This window comes from Microcebus murinus, chromosome 1, assembly GCF_040939455.1.
Source record: "Microcebus murinus isolate Inina chromosome 1, M.murinus_Inina_mat1.0, whole genome shotgun sequence".
Lineage (NCBI taxonomy): Eukaryota > Metazoa > Chordata > Mammalia > Primates > Cheirogaleidae > Microcebus > Microcebus murinus.
Window position 1 is genome coordinate 79,511,202 of NC_134104.1, and position 18,383 is coordinate 79,529,584.

General features: G+C 42.8%; 1 protein-coding gene across 1 annotated transcript in view; it reads left to right on the forward strand.

Annotated features, from left to right (window-relative positions):
* Positions 1–4,989: 4,989 nt before the first annotated feature.
* Positions 4,990–18,383, forward strand: part of KLHL6 (kelch like family member 6) — a 57,260-nt gene continuing 43,866 nt past the window's right edge. Inside the window, exon 1 of the mRNA XM_012736950.2 lies at positions 4,990–5,339. Coding sequence (XP_012592404.2) covers positions 5,047–5,339 — 293 coding nt within the window. The 5' untranslated portion in view covers positions 4,990–5,046. The remainder of the gene's footprint in view (positions 5,340–18,383) is intronic.

An 18,383-nucleotide genomic window follows, 5' to 3' on the forward strand; every position in this document is an offset into this window, starting at 1 on the left:
AACTGGGGAACTTAAACATTTTACATTCAAAGTTGTTATTGATGGATGAGGACTTACTCCTCTCAATTCATTAACTGTTTTCTGATTATTTTGTATATCCTTTGTTTCTTTCTTCCTCTTTTATTGAGACAGGGTCTTACTCTTTACAGTTTGGTGGATTTCTGTAGTGTTAATGTTTGATTCCTTTCTCTTTCTCATTTGTCATCTTATTTGCTCTACCAGTGAGTTTTATATTTTCATGTGTTTTCATGATGGTAGGTATTGCACTTTTGCTTCCAGATGTAGGACTCCCTTAAGCATTTCTTATAGGGCTGGTCTTGTGATGAATTCGCTTAGTTTTTGCTTGTCTGGGAATGACTTTATTTCTTCATTTCTGAAGGATAACTTTGCTGGGTATGGTCTTCTTGGTCAGCAGTTTTGTTTTTTTCCCCTTTTGACACTTTGAATATACCATCCCATTCTCTCCTGGCCTATCAGGTTTCTGCTGAGAAATATGCTGTTAGTCTGATGAAGATTCCCTTATATGTGACTTAATGCTGTTCTCTTGCTGTTTTTAGAATGTTCTCTTAATCTTTGAGAACATTTGGCAGTTTGACTGTAATGTGCCTTGAAGAAGACCTTTGACAATTTGACTGTAATATGCCTTGAATAAGACCTTTTTAGGTCGGATCTATTTGCGAATTTTTGAGCTTCCTGGATCTGGATGTCTGTATCTCTCACAAGATTTGGGCATTTTTCACCTACTATTTTATTAAATAGGTGTTTTGTGCCTTTCCCCTTTTCTTTTCCTTCTGGAGCTCCCAAAATTTGAGTATGTGGTTACTTCATGTAGGCTTTCTTCATTCTTTTTATATATATATATATATATATATATATATATATATATATATATATATTTAGCATTTCTTTTTTTTTTTTTTTTTTGCCTGGGTTATTTCAAAAGACCTGTCACTGACAGGTATTCAAGTTTAGAAATTATTTTTTCTGCTTAGTCTTGTTTATTATTGAAGCTCTCAATCATATTTTTTATTTTCATTCATTGCATGCTTCAGTTCTAGGATTTCTTTTTGGTTATTTTTTATGATATGTATCTCTTTGCTGAATTTCATATTCAGAACATAAACTGTTTTTCTGATTTCATTGTATTATCTAGCTGTGCTCTCTTATATCTCACTGAGTTCCCTTAAGATCATTATTTTGAATTCCTTTTTTGTGCATTTCACAGATTTTCTTTTCTTTAGGATCTGTTATTGGAGAATTATTGTGTTCCTTGGAGGTGTCATGTTTCTTCCTTGCTTCTTCATACTTCTTGTGTGTTTATGTTGATATCTGCACATCTGGTGTAATAGTCACTTCTTCAAATTTTTTGGATTGGCTTTTATAGAGAAAGACTTTTTCCTATAGATGTATCTATAGAGTTGTTTGGATCAGATGCTTTGGCTTTGATTCTGAGTGGGTGCAATAGTGTAGTCTCTATATGATTTCTTAAGCTGCAATCAGCTCCAGTGGTGTCCATGAGTTCTTCAGTGATTTAGGCTGTGGTTGATGGTGGAAGCTATGGCAAGGAATTGTTGGTGATGGTGAAGTCAGGTGGGTTGGTCCTTGGGCCTGTGGGTGGTATGTGTGGGCACTGGTGGTGATGGCAGTAGGATGAGTGTGCCAGTCCTCAGGTCCCTGAGTGGCATATGCAAGTTCCATCAGTAGTGGTCAGGGGGCCTGAGTAGGCTGGTCCTTTGGCCTGCAGGTGGTATGTGTGGGTGCCAGCAGTGGCAGCAGTGGGCCAGGTAGGCCAGTCCTCAGGCCCCTAGTTGGTGCTCATGGTGCTGGTGGTGGCAGTAGCAGCAGTGGGCAGCCCTTGGGCCTCCATGTGACACATGTGGGTGCCTATGGTGGCAGTGGTGGGCTGGGCACGCTAGTATCCAGGCCCCCAGGTGGCATGCTTTGGTGGGTGCCAGCAATAGTAGCAAGTCAGGAAGCTGGTGCCTGGGCCTCCAGGAGGTGTGTGAAGGTGCTGGCAGTGGCAGCAGGTAGGGTAGCCCTGTCCTTAGGCTCCTGGACAGCATGTGTGGATGCCAATGTTAGCAGGTGGGGTGGGCTGATAGTCAGTCTCCCAGAGAGTATGTACCAGCTTCAGTGTTGGCAGGCTGGGTGAGCCAGTCTTCAGGCCTCCAGATGGTATGTACAGGCTCTGGTGGCAGCAGCAGAGTGAATTGATCCCCAGGCCCCTAGATGGTGTGCACAAAAGCTTGTGGCAGTGGTGTTGGTGGGCAGGGTGAATCTGTTTTCAGGCCTCAGGCAAGCCAGTTCTCAGGCCCCTGAAAGCATGTGTGGGTGCTTGGTTGTGCTGCCGCTGGAGGGGGCAATGTTGCTGTCAGGGACAGTGGCCCTGGGCAGGCACCTCCCAGGTTCTGGGGACTGCATGCTTTGTCTCCCTTTGTCCTGGGGGAAGCCTTTCTGGTGCACTGCACTGGATTTTCCCCAGGGTGTAGGGCACTGTGTGGGCTAGAGTGCTGGGGCTTTGGCTGCATCACTTAGTCCAGCTGGCATTGCAACACTGTAGCCCCCTGATTGGATGTGGTGTGGTGACAGGGGGCCCCCAGGGATTTGGAGATGCAGGGGCTGTTGGGCCCCAGGGTGGGATGTAGGGGTAAGATCTCAAAATGGCACCACCCTGCAGTTCCTTGGGTCTTGGACGGTGAGTAGGACCCAGCATAAATTCTCTCTCCAGAACAATGCAATCGTGTGGACCCCAGGCAACTCCCCATACCAGGCTCAGGACCTGTGAGGGCTGAGGGGCTCTCCTGTGGCTAGGATTGCAGGTGTCTGTGGTGGGAGTGTGGACTGCTGGATCTCTCACTTACCCTTCCTCCACTGTGGGGAGGCCCTCCTGGCTCTGAGCCAATCTCAGCTGGCGAGGCTGGCTGCTTGGCTTCCCTCTGCTCTCATGCCTCAGTGAGTCCCTCTCACTTCCCTGAGGCATTCCAGTGTCCTCTCTTAGATGCATTTGATGTGTGATTATCTACTCACTGTTTTGGTCCCTCTTTGCGGAGGAGGCGAGTGCCAGGTGCCTCTAGTCAGTCATCTTGCTGACTCCTCCTCCCTTGGCTTCTATAATGTGAGACTCCTATTGTTCACACCACTGTTGATGGAATATTCTCTTGTTGAAGCCAAAAGCATCTTAAATGAGACAGCTCTGGATAAAGAACAAGTTTGGGGGGCATATTAAAGATCCTTCTTTGAAGAGTAAGTGTCCATAGAAGAAGAGTAAAAGAGCTGAGCAGAACTGGAACTCCTGGAGAGAGCTCCAATCACTACTGACCAGGACTGAGGACAGGATTTGGACTCTGTCAATCAGGGGAACTGGCAGCGTTCCTGCCTGCTAGAAGGTGAATGAGAGCAGCACCATCACTGAATATCAATCATTTCCCCTACTTGATCCCAATGCCAGTATCAAGTGTCACATATCAGGTTTCTCTATATGCTCCATTATAATTTTATGCGGCCACCATCATATACACAGTTCATCCTTGGCCAAAATGTCACTATGCTGGGCATGACTAGACTTGTGATGGTTAATTTTAGACATCAGCTTGACTGGATTAAGAAGTACCTAGCAACTGGGGAAAGCATTACTTTCGGTATATCTGGGTGAGTATTTCCAAAGGAGATTAGCGTATGAGTCTGACTGGACTAGGTGGGGAAGACCTGCCCTCAGTGTGGGTGGGTGTCGTCCAATCAGCAGGGGGCCCAGAGAGAACAAAAACAGAGGAAAGGTGTACCCCCATAATATGCCGAAATAAAAAAAAACCAACAACAAAAAAAAAAGAGGAAAGGTGAATGTGTCTATCGTCTATCTACCTTCTGGAGCTGGAAAACACTTGTCTGCTGCCTTGGATAACAGAACTCCAGGATCTCCAGCCTTTGGACTCTAGAACTGAAACTGGCACCCCTCCCACCTCCAACCCCAACCCCAACCCCACCCCCACCCCCTACCTCCTGGGTCTCAGGCTTTTGGCCTTGGACTGAGAGTTACACCTTGGTTCTAAGGCCTTTGGATTGAAACTGAATCACACTACTGGCATCCCAAGGTCTCCAGCTTGCAGATGGTCTGTCATGGGACTTCTTAGCCTCCATAATTGAGTGAGCTAATACATTCCCTCTGATCTATCTATTTATCTATCTCTCGCAAATTCCCTAGGATGTAGCAGGATTTTAATAATGACAGTTATTAATAGTTAACTGAGACCTGCAGAGGCAATGAAAATACTTCATGGTCTACCATTGGATGCACGGTCAGTAGGTGTTGGGTAACATAAGGCCAATTTGAGACTTGCTAGGGCAATTGGATATTGCTCTACCCTGATTGGTCTTCTAAGAGAAAAGTCCCTGGGGATGGAGTTTCTGGAAATTGTTTCTTCTCTGCTCCAAGAAGCATATCTGAAACAATAGACATTTTTTTCACCAGTGTGGACATTAATGTTTGCCATGATATTGTTTTTCTCTGAGCAGGGAGGAAGATGAAGATAAAGGCATGCAGTGCCAAGAGAAACAAGAATGTCAGGGATGAGTAGGATTTCCAAGGTTTCCGAGGGAAGGAGTGGAGCTCATTATGGGGTCTCAGACTCCTGGGAGGAGGAAGTGGGAGGACTATAGATGTCTCCTGCCCATCCCATTGTCAACAACTTGGATTATTGAAGGACCCGGAGTACAAATGTAATTACCAGAAGCAGGGCCTTCCTGCTCACGGATATGAGGTGGGAGATGGCCCAAAATAACCACACAGCACTCATAGTAGACTGAGAGGCCACGCCTTCTCTTCCAGAGTCCCCTCCTACACACCTATTCTAAGTAATTTCTAACCCTGCGATTATTCACAGAAAGAAGAAGAATATGAGTTGCTAGCATTTGTAGTAACAGGATGAGAAAGTGCGAGACTTCCTGTTATGAGTGTGTGACAGCTGGTGATAAGTGGAGGGCCCTGCACAGGAAATCCGCTCAGCTTCTGCAATGTGGCCTGCCTGAAACTTGGGCGCTCCTTCAGTCTGGATGTGGATGGCAGGGCAGAGGGGTGCCTGGACCATGGGCGATGTGGTAGAGAAGAGTTTGGAGGGGCCCCTGGCACCTTCTGCAGATGAGCCCTCCCAGAAAAGGGGAGACTTGGTGGAAATCTTAAATGGGGATAAGGTAAAATTTGACGACACGGGACTCTCCTTATTTCTTCAAAATGGCCTGGAGACCCTCCGAGGGGAAAATGCTCTGACAGATGTCATCTTGTGTGTGGACATTCAGGAATTCGCCTGCCACCGCGTGGTGCTTGCCGCGGCCAGCAACTATTTCAGGTCAGCACGCCTGGGACCAGAGTCAAATTGGGTGCAAGTTGCAAGGAAAATCTGTGTTGATGTGAGATCCCAATCTAACTAATTGGCTATTATATTTCTGCTTTACATATCTAGTAGGGTTTCTGTGTTTATTTAAAATATAAGAAAGGAAGCTATCAAGCCTTAGATTTTAGGATTTAGGCCACATTAAAAGAGAGATTGGCATCATTTAAAAGCACTGTTTATATATTACGGTAAACCTTCTGTGTGTATGTCCTTGTTCCAAAGGATGGAAACTTATTGAAGTCATGGGGATTTTCCCCCCTTGGTCTGACTAATGTGTTGGAAATATGATGTTGCCTTGTTCACCAACAGAGGTAGAGAAAAAGGATATGGCCCCTCTTTTGGAATTATCAGATGACTTGCTGAAAATGAGGCGCTTCTGTATGTGTGCAGGGGTGGGTGGAAGGGAGCAGTCACAAAGATGTGTTAGGTGTGAGAGGCCCTAGCTACAACAAACTCGTAGTCTCACGGGGTGGAGGGCGGGAAGACCTGGAGTCAGGAGACCTGGGTTCCATCCCTCGCTGCTCCTTCTTGACAACGAGACTTTAGGCCAGTCACTCAGTGCTCTGAATTTCTGTTTGGTCATCTGCAAGATGGGGACGATGATTACCTCTCAGGATTGCTGTGATAATTAAACACGAGAGCGAAAAGGGTCGCATACAGTGTCGAGCATATACAGGTGCTCAATATATTTTTGTGGAAATGTTTAACCTGATTCTGTGTGGTTCAGCTATGAACCGTGTGTTCAGCTAAGAACCGTGTATTGAGTGCTTACCATGAACGAATCCCTGAGGCAGGAATGTGGGCGAATCAGGAACCCAGTGATGGCTGGATCCAGTGTTCTCCATATCAGTGTGGACATGGGGGAACCGGTCTGCCAGCGCAGTGTGAATGAGGAAGGTATTTTGGGAATTTGAAAACAAATATCCTTGTAATTCTTCTTAACGAGATTCTTCTTAACTCTTGGTTCTTGCTGAGGAAATTAAAAACTATCAACCTATGAAAGTATCATGGAAGGTGTTTTATTTTTTCATTTTGTTTTTTGAGGTTCTTATGGGAAAATCTTGTTTTGTAATTCAAAGAGCAGGGTTGCTGGGCTGTGGTGGGACTGATTAAGTCACTTATGTCGGCAGGGCAAGTGGATATCTGGGTCTGAGGGGAGTAGTACCTGCTACGTGCCAGACAGGTATAGTTACCTGATTTTATTTTTTAAACAGCCTGATGAAGGGGGCTGATATCCGCTTTTACAGAGGAGGAAATGCAAACCCTGCGTTACATATCTGGTCATTGCTGGAGCAGGGATTAGGTACATTCTAGAAATCCTTGTTATTGCAATGCAAGCTCCCGCTAAATTTGGGGCTTCATTCCACAGGAAATGTATAAGAGGTGAAGTATAGGCACGACCTTCAAAATGGGTTGACATAGGAAAGCACATTATTCACTCTGCCAATATTGATTACATGCTTTTACATTGACCACAGCGCCTTTCAGGAGTGAAGGAAAGTCTGCGATTTTGTTAGTGGGTTGGCCTGACCGCAGACCAGGACCACTGGCTATGCGCTCTCCAGTCCATCTCCGGGAATCTCTGGTCCTCCGGTTTCTAATCCTAACAGAAGGGGTTTGGGCTCTGGTCCTTCCAACCCTGCTGGGATCTAGGACACTGAGGGAGAGTCTCTGCCAGTCCACAGAGGAGGCGGCAGCAGTGAGAAGCTGGAGGCACGCGAGGGGGGACGTAGCTGCTTGTGTCTGTAGAGTCTCTTCCCAAATTGCCTTGACTGCGAGGGGAAATTCCTTCAATTCTTTTCTTCAGAGCAGTGACTTTTGATTCTTATCTTGGGATTTCCAGCATGACTTTCCTTCTACAATGAACACAGTCCTGGAGACAGGATTCTTTTTTCCGGTGCTACTATTAATAATGACTCCTGTTCGCGGTGTATTTATTGTGGGCCAGGCCTTGTGCCATCTGTATAGGGGTGGGGAGCCTGCGGCCTTCTGATCTCAAGATTGTTCTTTTTTAAGCATGGAAGGAGGCAAGAAAAGCCTCATCTTTCTCTGCTGCACCCATTTTAATAAAAGGATTTGTTCTGCAAAATTTGGATTCAGTCAACAGGCTGTACTGAAGGACCTAGAACGCCACAAGTGGCCTTAAGGCTACAGGTTCCCCACCCGTACAAGCTGGGGAATTTTGTCCCTCTAACAGAGGTGGAACCACAGTCCAGAGTGTCATGGTTAATAAAAAGGAAGCCAAGCTGGGGTTTGGACCTAGGACTGACATTAAATCTGGCATTGCCTCACTGCCTTGCTTGCTTTGTGTCTACAGTTTTGAAAGGGGCTGGGCGCCAAGTTCCTCTTAGACTTAGGAAGACCAGAGAGTCTGCTCTGTCTGGGAGGTTTACACATAGTTCTTTGTGTTTTGGAGGTCTTGGAAGCTGGTTGTAAAACTATGTAGATTTTTTTTTCTTTATTCATTGAGAAAATAAATACTTTCCACAAGTGACTGCCCATAGTATATTTAACCAGTCCCCTGTCAACAGAAATTCAGACCATTTCTAATCTTTTGCTATTACAAACAATGTTGTAATGAATAACCTTTCAAACACATGTTATTTCATAGGCGTGCAGGAGTATCTGGGGGTGCATTTCTAGAACAGTTTGCTGAGTCAAATGCATTTGTAGTCTTAGTGGTTATTGCCAGTTTCTTCTTGATTGGCCTTGAATCATTTTTCATTTCCCATAGCCTTACCAAGAGAAAGAGGGTTTGTCATCAAACCATAGAATTTTTTTTTTCATTTTTTTCCTCTCAAAGATACATACATCCTAAAACTATTGAATTTTTACCAATATGATAGATGAGAAAAATATATAAATTTAATTTTAATTTGTATTTTAAAAATGTTATTCTTCTTCTTTTTTTTTTTTTTTACTTTTTGAGATAGAGTCTCTCTCTGTCATCTGGGCTAGAATACAATGGTGTCATCCTAGCTCACTGCAATCTCAAACTCCTGGGCTCAAGCGATCCTCCTGCCTCAGCCTACTAAGTAGCTGGGACTGCAGGTGCACATCACCACACCCAGCTAATTATTCTATTTTTTGTAGAGATAGGGTCTTGCTGTTGCTCAGGCTAGTCTCGAACTCCTGGCCTGAAGCAGTCCTCTCACCTCGGCCTCCCAGAGTGCTGGGATTATAGGCATGAGCCACTATACCTGGCCAGTATTTTTATTATTTTTAATGAGGTCAAACATCTTTTCAAATGCTTAAGGGTGATCTGTAGGGTTTGTGTGTATGTGAATTTTCTCTTTGTATACTTTTAAATTTTGGGGTATATTTCCTTTTTTTGAGACAGAGTCTCGCCTCTGTTACCCAGGCTAGAGTGCCGTGGTATCAGCCTAGGTCACAGCAACCTCAAACTCCTGGGCTCAAGCAATCCTTCTGCCTCGGCCTCCCAAGTAGCTAGGACTACAGGCATGTGTCACTATACCAGGCTAATTTTTCCTATATATTTTTAGTTGTCCAGCTAATTTCTTTCTATTTTTAGTAGAGATGGGGTCTTTCTCTTGCTCAGGCTGGTCTAGAACTCCTAAGCTCAAACAATCCACCCACCTCGACTCCCAGGGTGCTAGGATTACAGGCGTGAGCCACCGTGACCGGCCTGAGGTATATTTTCTAAAATTAAAATTTATTTTTTTATCAAAGTGAGACATGCAAATAGTTAACAAAAAGTCAAATAGTATTTAAAGGCTTATAATGAAATACAAAAATTCCTCTTTATCTCCTCCACCTTTCAATATTGCTCATTAAAGGCTACCATTTTCAACTTCTAGCTGTTTCTCCTGGTGTTAGTTCTATATTTCTACAACATATGCTTATACTGCTCTGTCTTGATTTCTCAGTGTTAGACATTATTTATAGATTTCAGGTAAGGATTTAGCATTTCTACCTAACTCCCTTATCACATACACTTTCTTTCCCTATCATCTCTCAACATAATGTTATCACAACTTTTTGTTGAATCTATTCTAAGAGTTTATGTTATTATGTTCACGAAAATATTGTTCCCTATTGAGCCAAATTGCATGATATGATTATACTTTCTTTCTTATAAACCTTTTTGCTTTTCCTGAAGTTATTACTTCACACCTTTTCCCATTTGCTTAGTTTTCAGGGCATCTTCTGCTCACAACATCATAAAAATCGTTCATGCGGTCTAATGCATCAAAGAATCCACTAGTTCGATTTTCTTCAGAATCCTCCTCCCTTCCATCATCTTACATGTGTTCTCTGTATTTGCCACCCAGCTTTTGTCCAGTTGCTTCCCTGCCATTCCAGGAATTCCGTTTGACTCTCTCCTGTGTGGAATGGAGCTTCTCTCCCTTCATCTCCTGTCTTCCTTTTCTTCGATTTACCTTCTTACTTTGATGAAACACATCCTCCAATAATTTCCTAAGAAAAAGTGCATGAGAAGTAAAATTTTAAGGCTTTGCATGATTGAAAATATCTTTATTCACTTGGCTGAATAATAGCCCCTTAAGATGTCCATGTCCCAATCCCAGGAACCTGTGAATATATTGTTTTATGTGATGGAAAATACTTTTCAAATGTGATTAAGTTAAGGATCCTTAGATGGGGAGATCATTCTAGACCATCTGGCTGACCCCAATGTAATCAAAAGGGTCTTTATAAGAGGGAAGTAGAAGGATAAGAGTAAGAGAGAGGAATACAACAAGAGGAACCTATGTCGGAACAATGTGCTTTGAAGGTGGAGGAAGGGGCCATGAGCCGAGGAATGTAGACAGCCTCTGCCAGCCGAAAAGGCAAGGAAATGGATTCTCAACTCTAACTTCCATAGGCAGATTGGCTCTGCTGAATTCTTGATTTTGACCCAGTGACACTCATTTTGTACTTCTAACTCCCAGCACTGCAAGATAATACATTTTTATTGTTTTAGGTCACGAAGTTTGTCATAATTTGTCATGGTAGCAATATAAAACTAACACACTTTGGTATAGAATTCTTGAAAATAATTTTCCTTCAGGATTTTGAAAGCATTTTTCCATTGTCTTCTAGATTCCTCTGTTGCTATTAAGAAGTCTAATGCCCTTCTGATGAATTATCTTTTGTCTGTGATCTGTTTTTTTTTCCTAGAAATTTTTAGGATTTTTTTTTTTTTTGAGACAGGGTCTCGCTCCATCACCTGGAGTGTTGTGGTGTCAGCCTAGCTCACAGCAACCTCAAACTCCTGGGCTCAAGCGATCCTACCGCCTCAGGACCTAGGTAGCTGAGACCATAGGCACCCACCACCATGCTTGGCTAATTTTTCCTATTTTTAGTGGAGATGGGGTCTTGCTCTTGCTCAGGCTGGTCTCAAACTCCTGACCTCAAGCAATCCTCCTTCCTTGGTCTTCCAGAGAGGATTTTCTTTTAACATTTTGATATTCCACAATAATGTGTCTTGGAGAGGTGTGTGTGTATTTTACTCCAATCATTATGCTGTGCATTTGCTGAACCCTTTTAATCTGGAGATTCACATCTTTTAGTTTTAAGAAATTTTTTCCTATTATTTCCCCAGTAATTACATGTTCACTTTTTTCTTTGTTCTCTATTTGTGGATCAGCTGTTAAGTAGATGTGGACTTCTAGAATAGTCTTCTAGTTTTCTTATCTTCTCTTTGCTGTTGTCTATTATCTTATTTTTATTTTACTCTCTGGAAAATTTATCTCAATTTTATCTTCCAACCTGCTGGGATCTCAGTTTTACTTTCTAAGAGCTTTTTCTTGTTCTATGAGTGTTCTTTTTTCTTGTTCTATGAGTGTTTTATGTATATATATATCATATATGTATATATATGATATATATATATAAGAATATATATATAAAAGAATATAGATATATATATAATATTCTGTTCTTTCATAGAGATCATATTTTCACTTAGTCTCTTTGAGGCTTATATTTCTAAAAGACATTTCTTCTGTTCTTTGTACTGTTTCTTCTATGTTTCATTTTTCTCTTTGTTTTAGTCTCTTTCATTTTAAATACTTACCTTAAATTTATATAGTGGTCTTTAGATATTTATTTATATGTAAGAGAAAAGCACTAAAAAGCCAAATGGGGTCTGGGGTGAGGTGGGGCCGGGGCTTTGCTGTGGGGTCATTGGATATTGAGCTCACTTTTTTCTGGGGGAGTTCCCAGATACCAGTATTCAAGATCTTTGCCCCGGTGCCTTTCAGGTTTTCAAAGGAGAATTCTCCAGTTTTCCTGCCTGGGAGGATATAAGCCTAGCTGCTTGTGTTCTGGGAAAGGAAGAAGCTGGGTTATATCACTCTTCGGTTTTTAGATTTATATTTAATTCTCCTGTTGCTGGTTCCCCTCCGTCCACAGTGGCATCCATGAAGCTGGTTGAATTTCTCAAGAGAGCAAACCTCATGTTTCCTGCAAATTGTTTTATTTTTTAAATTTTTAAAAATTTAATTTTTCATTTTAGTTATTTATTTTATTTTTTTTTGTTTTTATTCCAAGAAGGGACCTCATTCATCTCCTGCAAGTTGTTGAGGGATTGTTGCCTTGATGGGTAGGGTGGGGATGGAGACCTGAGTGTAGGGAGAGGTAACTGCTTCTTTTATGCAGATGCTCAACCAAGTCCTCTGTTTTTGGTTCCATGCTGCCCCCGTCCCTCCACCCCACCTCCATTGTCTGAGGTGTCATCAATTCCTGAGTCTTTCTGGGGTTCTTGGGAGAGAACCAGCTCAGAATCCGGCTTAGCTGGCACTTGGGTTTCTGCTTTCTCCACATGGATCTTCTGTATATTTGAACTTTTCTAATCCACAGGAGGAATTCTGGGATGGCAAGAAGTAGAATTCACCCCAGGTTCAGGGTCTATGTCAGATCTTCTGTGATGCTGTCAGAGCTGTCAAGACGGTAGTGGAGGTGCTGATAAAAAACCAACTGGGCTCTTCTTGGTGCCAGGCAGTGCACCCCAGTGCTTTACATACGTTATGTCCTTTAATCCTCACAATACTTAAAGTGTTATTGTCATCTTCATTTTGCAGAAGCAGAAGCTGAGATTCTGAGAGTCTAACTTGCTCATGGTCAGAAAGTGAGTGGGAGGTAGAGATTTTGGATCCTACTTTCTTCTTGTTCTCTTGTGTGTGATAACCCCTGATTTTTGCAAAGACTTACTCCTCCTAAAGAACTACACAAAATGCAGAAGAAGTCTATGGCAACAGCTGTTATTACTCAATGACTATTCACATTTCTGTCAACTAGAGAGATAATGAAACCAATGCTTTGTGTCACTTTTTATATGAGGGAGAAAACCTGTTTGGCCACCAACTATCCCATTGTCTCTGCCACAAACTGTCCTCAAGCCCCAATCAGACACATAGAAAAGAAGTTTCAAGAATTTATTTGTGGTACCAAAGGACTGATGGGGTGGGAATGTGTCAGCCTAGAAATGTAACCATGGTGGCTCCAAACAAGGACCATATTAGTAACTTAGACTTTATGTTTCCCTTTGGGTGCCTATTTAAAAGTCTTCGGTGGAATGAGGAAGTTGGGAAAAACTGTATCATTGAAATTGAGAAATGGGTGGAGGAGAATAAAGCTTACAAAGTAGCCTATAATGTACATTTAAATGTCAAACAGCCAGCTGTTCAAATATTCTCATGGTGAAAAAATGGGGAGAAGCATAGATTTAACATACTTTTTTTTATTTTATAAGACTACTAATGACTTTTTTTTTTAATCATAGACCCAGAGAATTAAACTAATGACTTTTATAAGTCTACAAATACTGCTGCCATTTGTATTATGTCTTCGGACAGGTCCTCAGTCAAAGTCATTGGGAAGGGTTGTACATGCTGCCCACTGAGTCCCACCTCCAATAGATTTCCATCTAACTAGTGGTTCTCACTGCCCCTACTCACTGCAAAATATGGCATGGTCTATAAGTGACAGCGACCTGTGAGAGCAACCGTGCTGTGATTCCGAGGGTTGGCAGAGAGAGGGGAGTAATGGTGATGTGGGGAGGGGTTATCAGGCTTCTCTGAGTCCTGCCTGATGACTGGCCCTTCCTACATGCATGCAAAAGCTTCCAGCCTGAGGCTGAGCCAGTGAAAAGCTCTTTTGTTGCTACTGCTGCCTGAGATCCTTGCCTGGACTCTGACCCCTGCCTTGTATCTCAGTCTTTGGGTCTGGTTCCCCGAGGCTATATTGAGGAAAGGAGATATAAAAATCAAGCATGAGGCCAGGAATAAGAAGGATATTGTGGGCACAATCTATACATTTATTAATCATTATTACATATTATCTAATTACTGGATGGCAGAAAGTGGGTTAAGAGGCCATGTTTAGATGTTATAATTCTTAACTTTTTCTCCATTGGTATAAGATGTCTAGAAAGGAGCCAGCAAGTCCAGGAGATAGAATTAGTGCAAAGGAAAACAAGAATGAGATAAGGCCACATAGGTCTGGATTACAAATCTAGGTGATAGCAAAAGCATTGAGGATCACTGCTGCCACCGTGGGTACCCTCAAGTGAAGCTGATGGTTATACTACCAATGTTGGGTCCTGTATTTTCCACTCTTAATATTTTCTAATATTGTCCAGAACCAATATGGTGGTAAATATTTATGTGCTATATGTCTATGATCTCTTATCTGTAATTCGAAAATTCCCAAAGTGCTGATAAATGAAAAGTTTTTCATAATTTATTTGAAGGCCAAATCCAGCTTGAACTGCACTCAGGTTGGAGACACCTGTCCCGATCTCAGGTGTCTATTGACAGACTCTTTGTTTATTCTACTTAGGGAAACTATTCATATATTCACTGCTGCAGTACTAATGCGTTGGATTAAAGAGTGCTGGAGGTGTTATATAATATTTAAGGTATGCTAATATCCAAAGTGTTCTGAATGCCAAAGCTACAAGATGTTTGGTTAAGAGATTATGGGACTTTATGATAAAGTTAGTTTTCATTTTAGCTTTACTCATCTACCTTTTTCCATAGGCCTATTTTTATATACTTATAAAAATAGTTGGCCGGGCGCGGTGGCTCACGCCTGTAATCCTAGCACTCTGGGAGGCCGAGGCGGGCGGATTGCTCAAGGTCAGGAGTTCAAAACCAGCCTGAGCGAGACCCCGTCTCTACCATAAAAATAGAAAGAAATTAATTGGCCAACTAATATATATATATATAAAAATCAGCCGGGCATGGTGGCTTGTGCCTGTAGTCCCAGCTACTCGGGAGGCTGAGGCAAGAGGATCGCTTGAGCCCAGGAGTTTGAGGTTGCTGTGAGCTAGGCTGACGCCATGGCACTCACTCTAGCCTAGGCAAGAAAGCGAGACTCTGTCTCAAAAAAAAAAAAAAAAAAAAAAATAGTTTACATGTAAGTTTGCATCTTGCTTTGCCCCTCTTTTCATTATAATCTTATTCCTATGATGTTCCATACTTTTCATAATTAGTGTTTATTTATTTATTTTGCTTCCAGTTTTAACAGAGGAATAATATGAAAATCATTCTTTTACTGTAGACATTTAGGCTTGCTTACAATAGTTTGTTTTTTCACAGTTTGGATTACAATGGTCAACATTTTTCCAGGCACTTTGCTAGATTCTTTTTCATTTCATTTAATCCTCACAACAATATCAACAGTTAGATGACAAGTAGCTAGCATTGACTCCATTTCACCCTCAATGGAACTTACCTTGGTAGGAAGAATGGTTTCCCCATGGGATCCAAACTGAAAACAGATCTCTTCACAGATGGCAAAAATGTGGTTTTTAGGTCATTTCCTGTGCCTCTTAAGTCTTCCCAATCTTCCATGCAGCAGTGTGTGCTACATAAGCTGAAAATGAGGAGGAAATGTAATAATCATTGCCTCTATGCATGTGCACACACATGCACAGGCAGGATACGGTTGGCACGTTCATCCCAGTTTGTGTCCGGGGGTTGAGCTAACAGACCCCGTAGCAGCAAAGACCTAGCATGCCTTAGGATGCCAGTCTGGGTCAAAGGGTTAAATAAGAAATAAGAAGGCAGGTCCAGGTGTGCAAAGTGAACAGACAGTATGCTCTGAAAGTATAGGGCCTCAAGAACCTATAGGATATCACTGGGGCTAAAACCAGAAACTTCTTGGTATAGTGGCAAGAACTTTTGGCATTGAGATTTGAGTCCAGACTCAGCCATTTATTGGCTATGTAAATCTTGAGGAATTGCTTGGCCTCTCTGAGGCTCAGCACCAATGTCTATAACACAGTGAGGCTAATGATGTGTGTCTACATATCCCAGCGAGTCGTGAAATGCAAATAATAAAATGGATTCATTTACAAATTTATTTGGCTGAACACGTCATGCATGGTAATAAGTCATATTTCTTAGTTCTAAGGGACAGAAATTCGACTCTGGCTTATGTGAGCAGAGGAATTTATGAAAGTGATAGTAGGAACTTGCAAAATCCCCCTGAGAGTTTGGAAAACCAAACTCAGAAAACAGGTGTACAGGAGGCCAGACAGCTGCCAGGACTGCAGCCCAAAGCCACCCAGAACCATGTGGGGAGGGCTCTGCTGCAGAATCCTGGAGGCCACAGCTGCACAGCTGCAGCCACTGGCACTGCGCCAGCATTGGCTCTGGACAGTGGAGGCTGCTGTTGCTGCTGCTGGCTCCACCCAAACAGGCTATCTGCTGTCCTTGCATCTCTGCATCACTATCTCCCAGTTCAAAGTCTGGGGTTGGTTTATCTTGTGGGTCAAGGCTGAGTTACACATGTTAATGCCTTGGCTATGGCAGAAGCTGTGAAAGCCTTCAGCTTCTGGAGTGGGAAGGGGCTTCTTCCACTCACTATCTCTCATTGGGAGGGAGACTTCTCCACCCCTGGGGAGGGGTTGAGGTGCCGGACAACCAAAAAATGATGAGTGTTTATTACATGCACCTGCTATGTGCCAGGCCTGCAGTAGGTACAGAATAGGTGTTAAGGTGTCACGAAAACTATATGACTCTTGTCACATAGACATTAAAAATATGGATCCTGAGATCCTTGCAGGCAAGAAAACAATTATCAGCACTTTTACTCTTCCTCTCCCCACAAAACTGTGAGTATCCCTGGGTACATTTGTGGGAGTATGTGGAATGAAGGCATCATCCATCATGAGTGGACTAAAAACAGGTTGAAAATCTGGGCTATGTGAAGGCAGTGAACGTATTATTTATTTCTTTGTCTTGGCATCATTGCAGTGACTGGCATTCAGGGGACACCCTGTACATGTTTGAATTGAATAAAAGCTCTGATATTTTTCCTGCAGGTTCAGTTGCTGATTAAGTAGTATCCTGGCCAGAGCACGGAGCCCTCACAGAGTTGGGTGGAAAGCGATTGCACAATTTTAGAAAAGGGAAGGATGATAAAATGTGGGCATCATAGGAAAAATTGGAAGGATTGGTTAGAAAATCCAAAATACTTCTGAATGTTGTGTATTCAGCAGGTCACTTGTGACCATCTGCACATAGATGCACTACACCTAGGTAATGACTCTTGCAGTCCTTCTAACACTGCGAGAAGATGGGAGGGAGGAAAGGGGAGGGGTTCTGCTCCATTTTCTGATCTCCATTGATTTTTCAGTAAAATGTCGTCTCCATCACCTCCACCCTTTGTTTAGGGCATGTTGATCTACTTTCAATCAAGAACAGAAAATTTATTCTTCTTCAGTTTTGAATAATCTTCCATGCAGCTCTGAACTAAAACACAGCAGGGAAATACCTGCAACATTCACATCTCGAGTTGTGAGCTTTGCCTGGCATTAAGCCCATGGATACACAACTGTTCCTCTGTGAAAATGTTTTTGCAGGACTAGGTACTAATATGGTGAACCACCAAATAGTTCATGAGAAGAGCAAGCCACAGAGCGTCTGTGTTTTTAGTAAAACTACCATGGAGCTCACCAGCCATCCTGTTGCTCAATGTTCCCATATTAGCCAGCATCCTTTTGGTTACAAGGAATAGAAACTCAAGTCATACTAGCTCCGGCACAGAGAAAGATATTTGGTCATATTACCAAATTGTCGGAGAGGCTGGGATGTAGCCCAGCCCAGGGGGAAGAGGAACCAGGGCCTTGAATGGAGTCAGAGTGCTCTCTCCCCTCCTCTCTTGGCTTCTCTGTCAGGATGGATTTCTCAGGTTGACTTCTGCCACATGGTTCAAGTTTGCCTGTTGGCAGCCCTGCGATTTCCTTCTTCCAGTTTGGGTTCTGAGGGGAACTGAGAGAATTTCTCCACCTTCAGTTTGAAAAGTCCCTGGGAAAGACTCGAGCCCCTGGCCCAGTTCCATTCAGTTACCTAATACCTAGGCCAATCAGCATCTGCGGTATCAAGGATGTGGGGGGCAAAGGTCAGCCCAGCCTGAGTTAAGAGCCCAACCTTGGCCAAAGAGCTGTGTGTGTGTGTGTGTTTCTGTCTGTCTCTGAGTGAGAGAGAGACAGAGAGACAGAGAAAGAGAGAGTGAGAGAGACAGAGAGACAGAGAGATCTATAAAAAGGTGAGAGCTTCCACTTGAGTAGGGCCGGGGTGGGGAGAAGAGCATTTCCCCAAAGAGGGAGACCCTGGACAAAAGGAAAAATAAATGTCCATTAAGGAGGTTACAAATCCTGGTTTGCTTTCTTTTATTAGCCAGTTTATTGTACTTCTACCTTTGCTTTGGCAGTCAGAAAGCTCAGTGTATTATTAGCTTTCTTAGCTTCGGTTTCAATGATGTATTCTCTTCCTACTTTAATTACTTAATTCTTATCTTTTTATTTCTGACGTTACTATTTTGTAGTTTATAATACTTCTGCTTCTTTAGTATAAGCCATCTTAAATTCTTTTGGGGAGGTCACCCCTGAGTAAAAACAAGTCTCCCTTGCAACCTACATGTCCTCTGCCAGCTGTAAGGGTTGGCATTCTTTTATTACATTTAACTCTTGCAGAAAGCTTTAAGGCCACAACAATTACAGGAGTGCTGATATGGCTGTGACTTTAA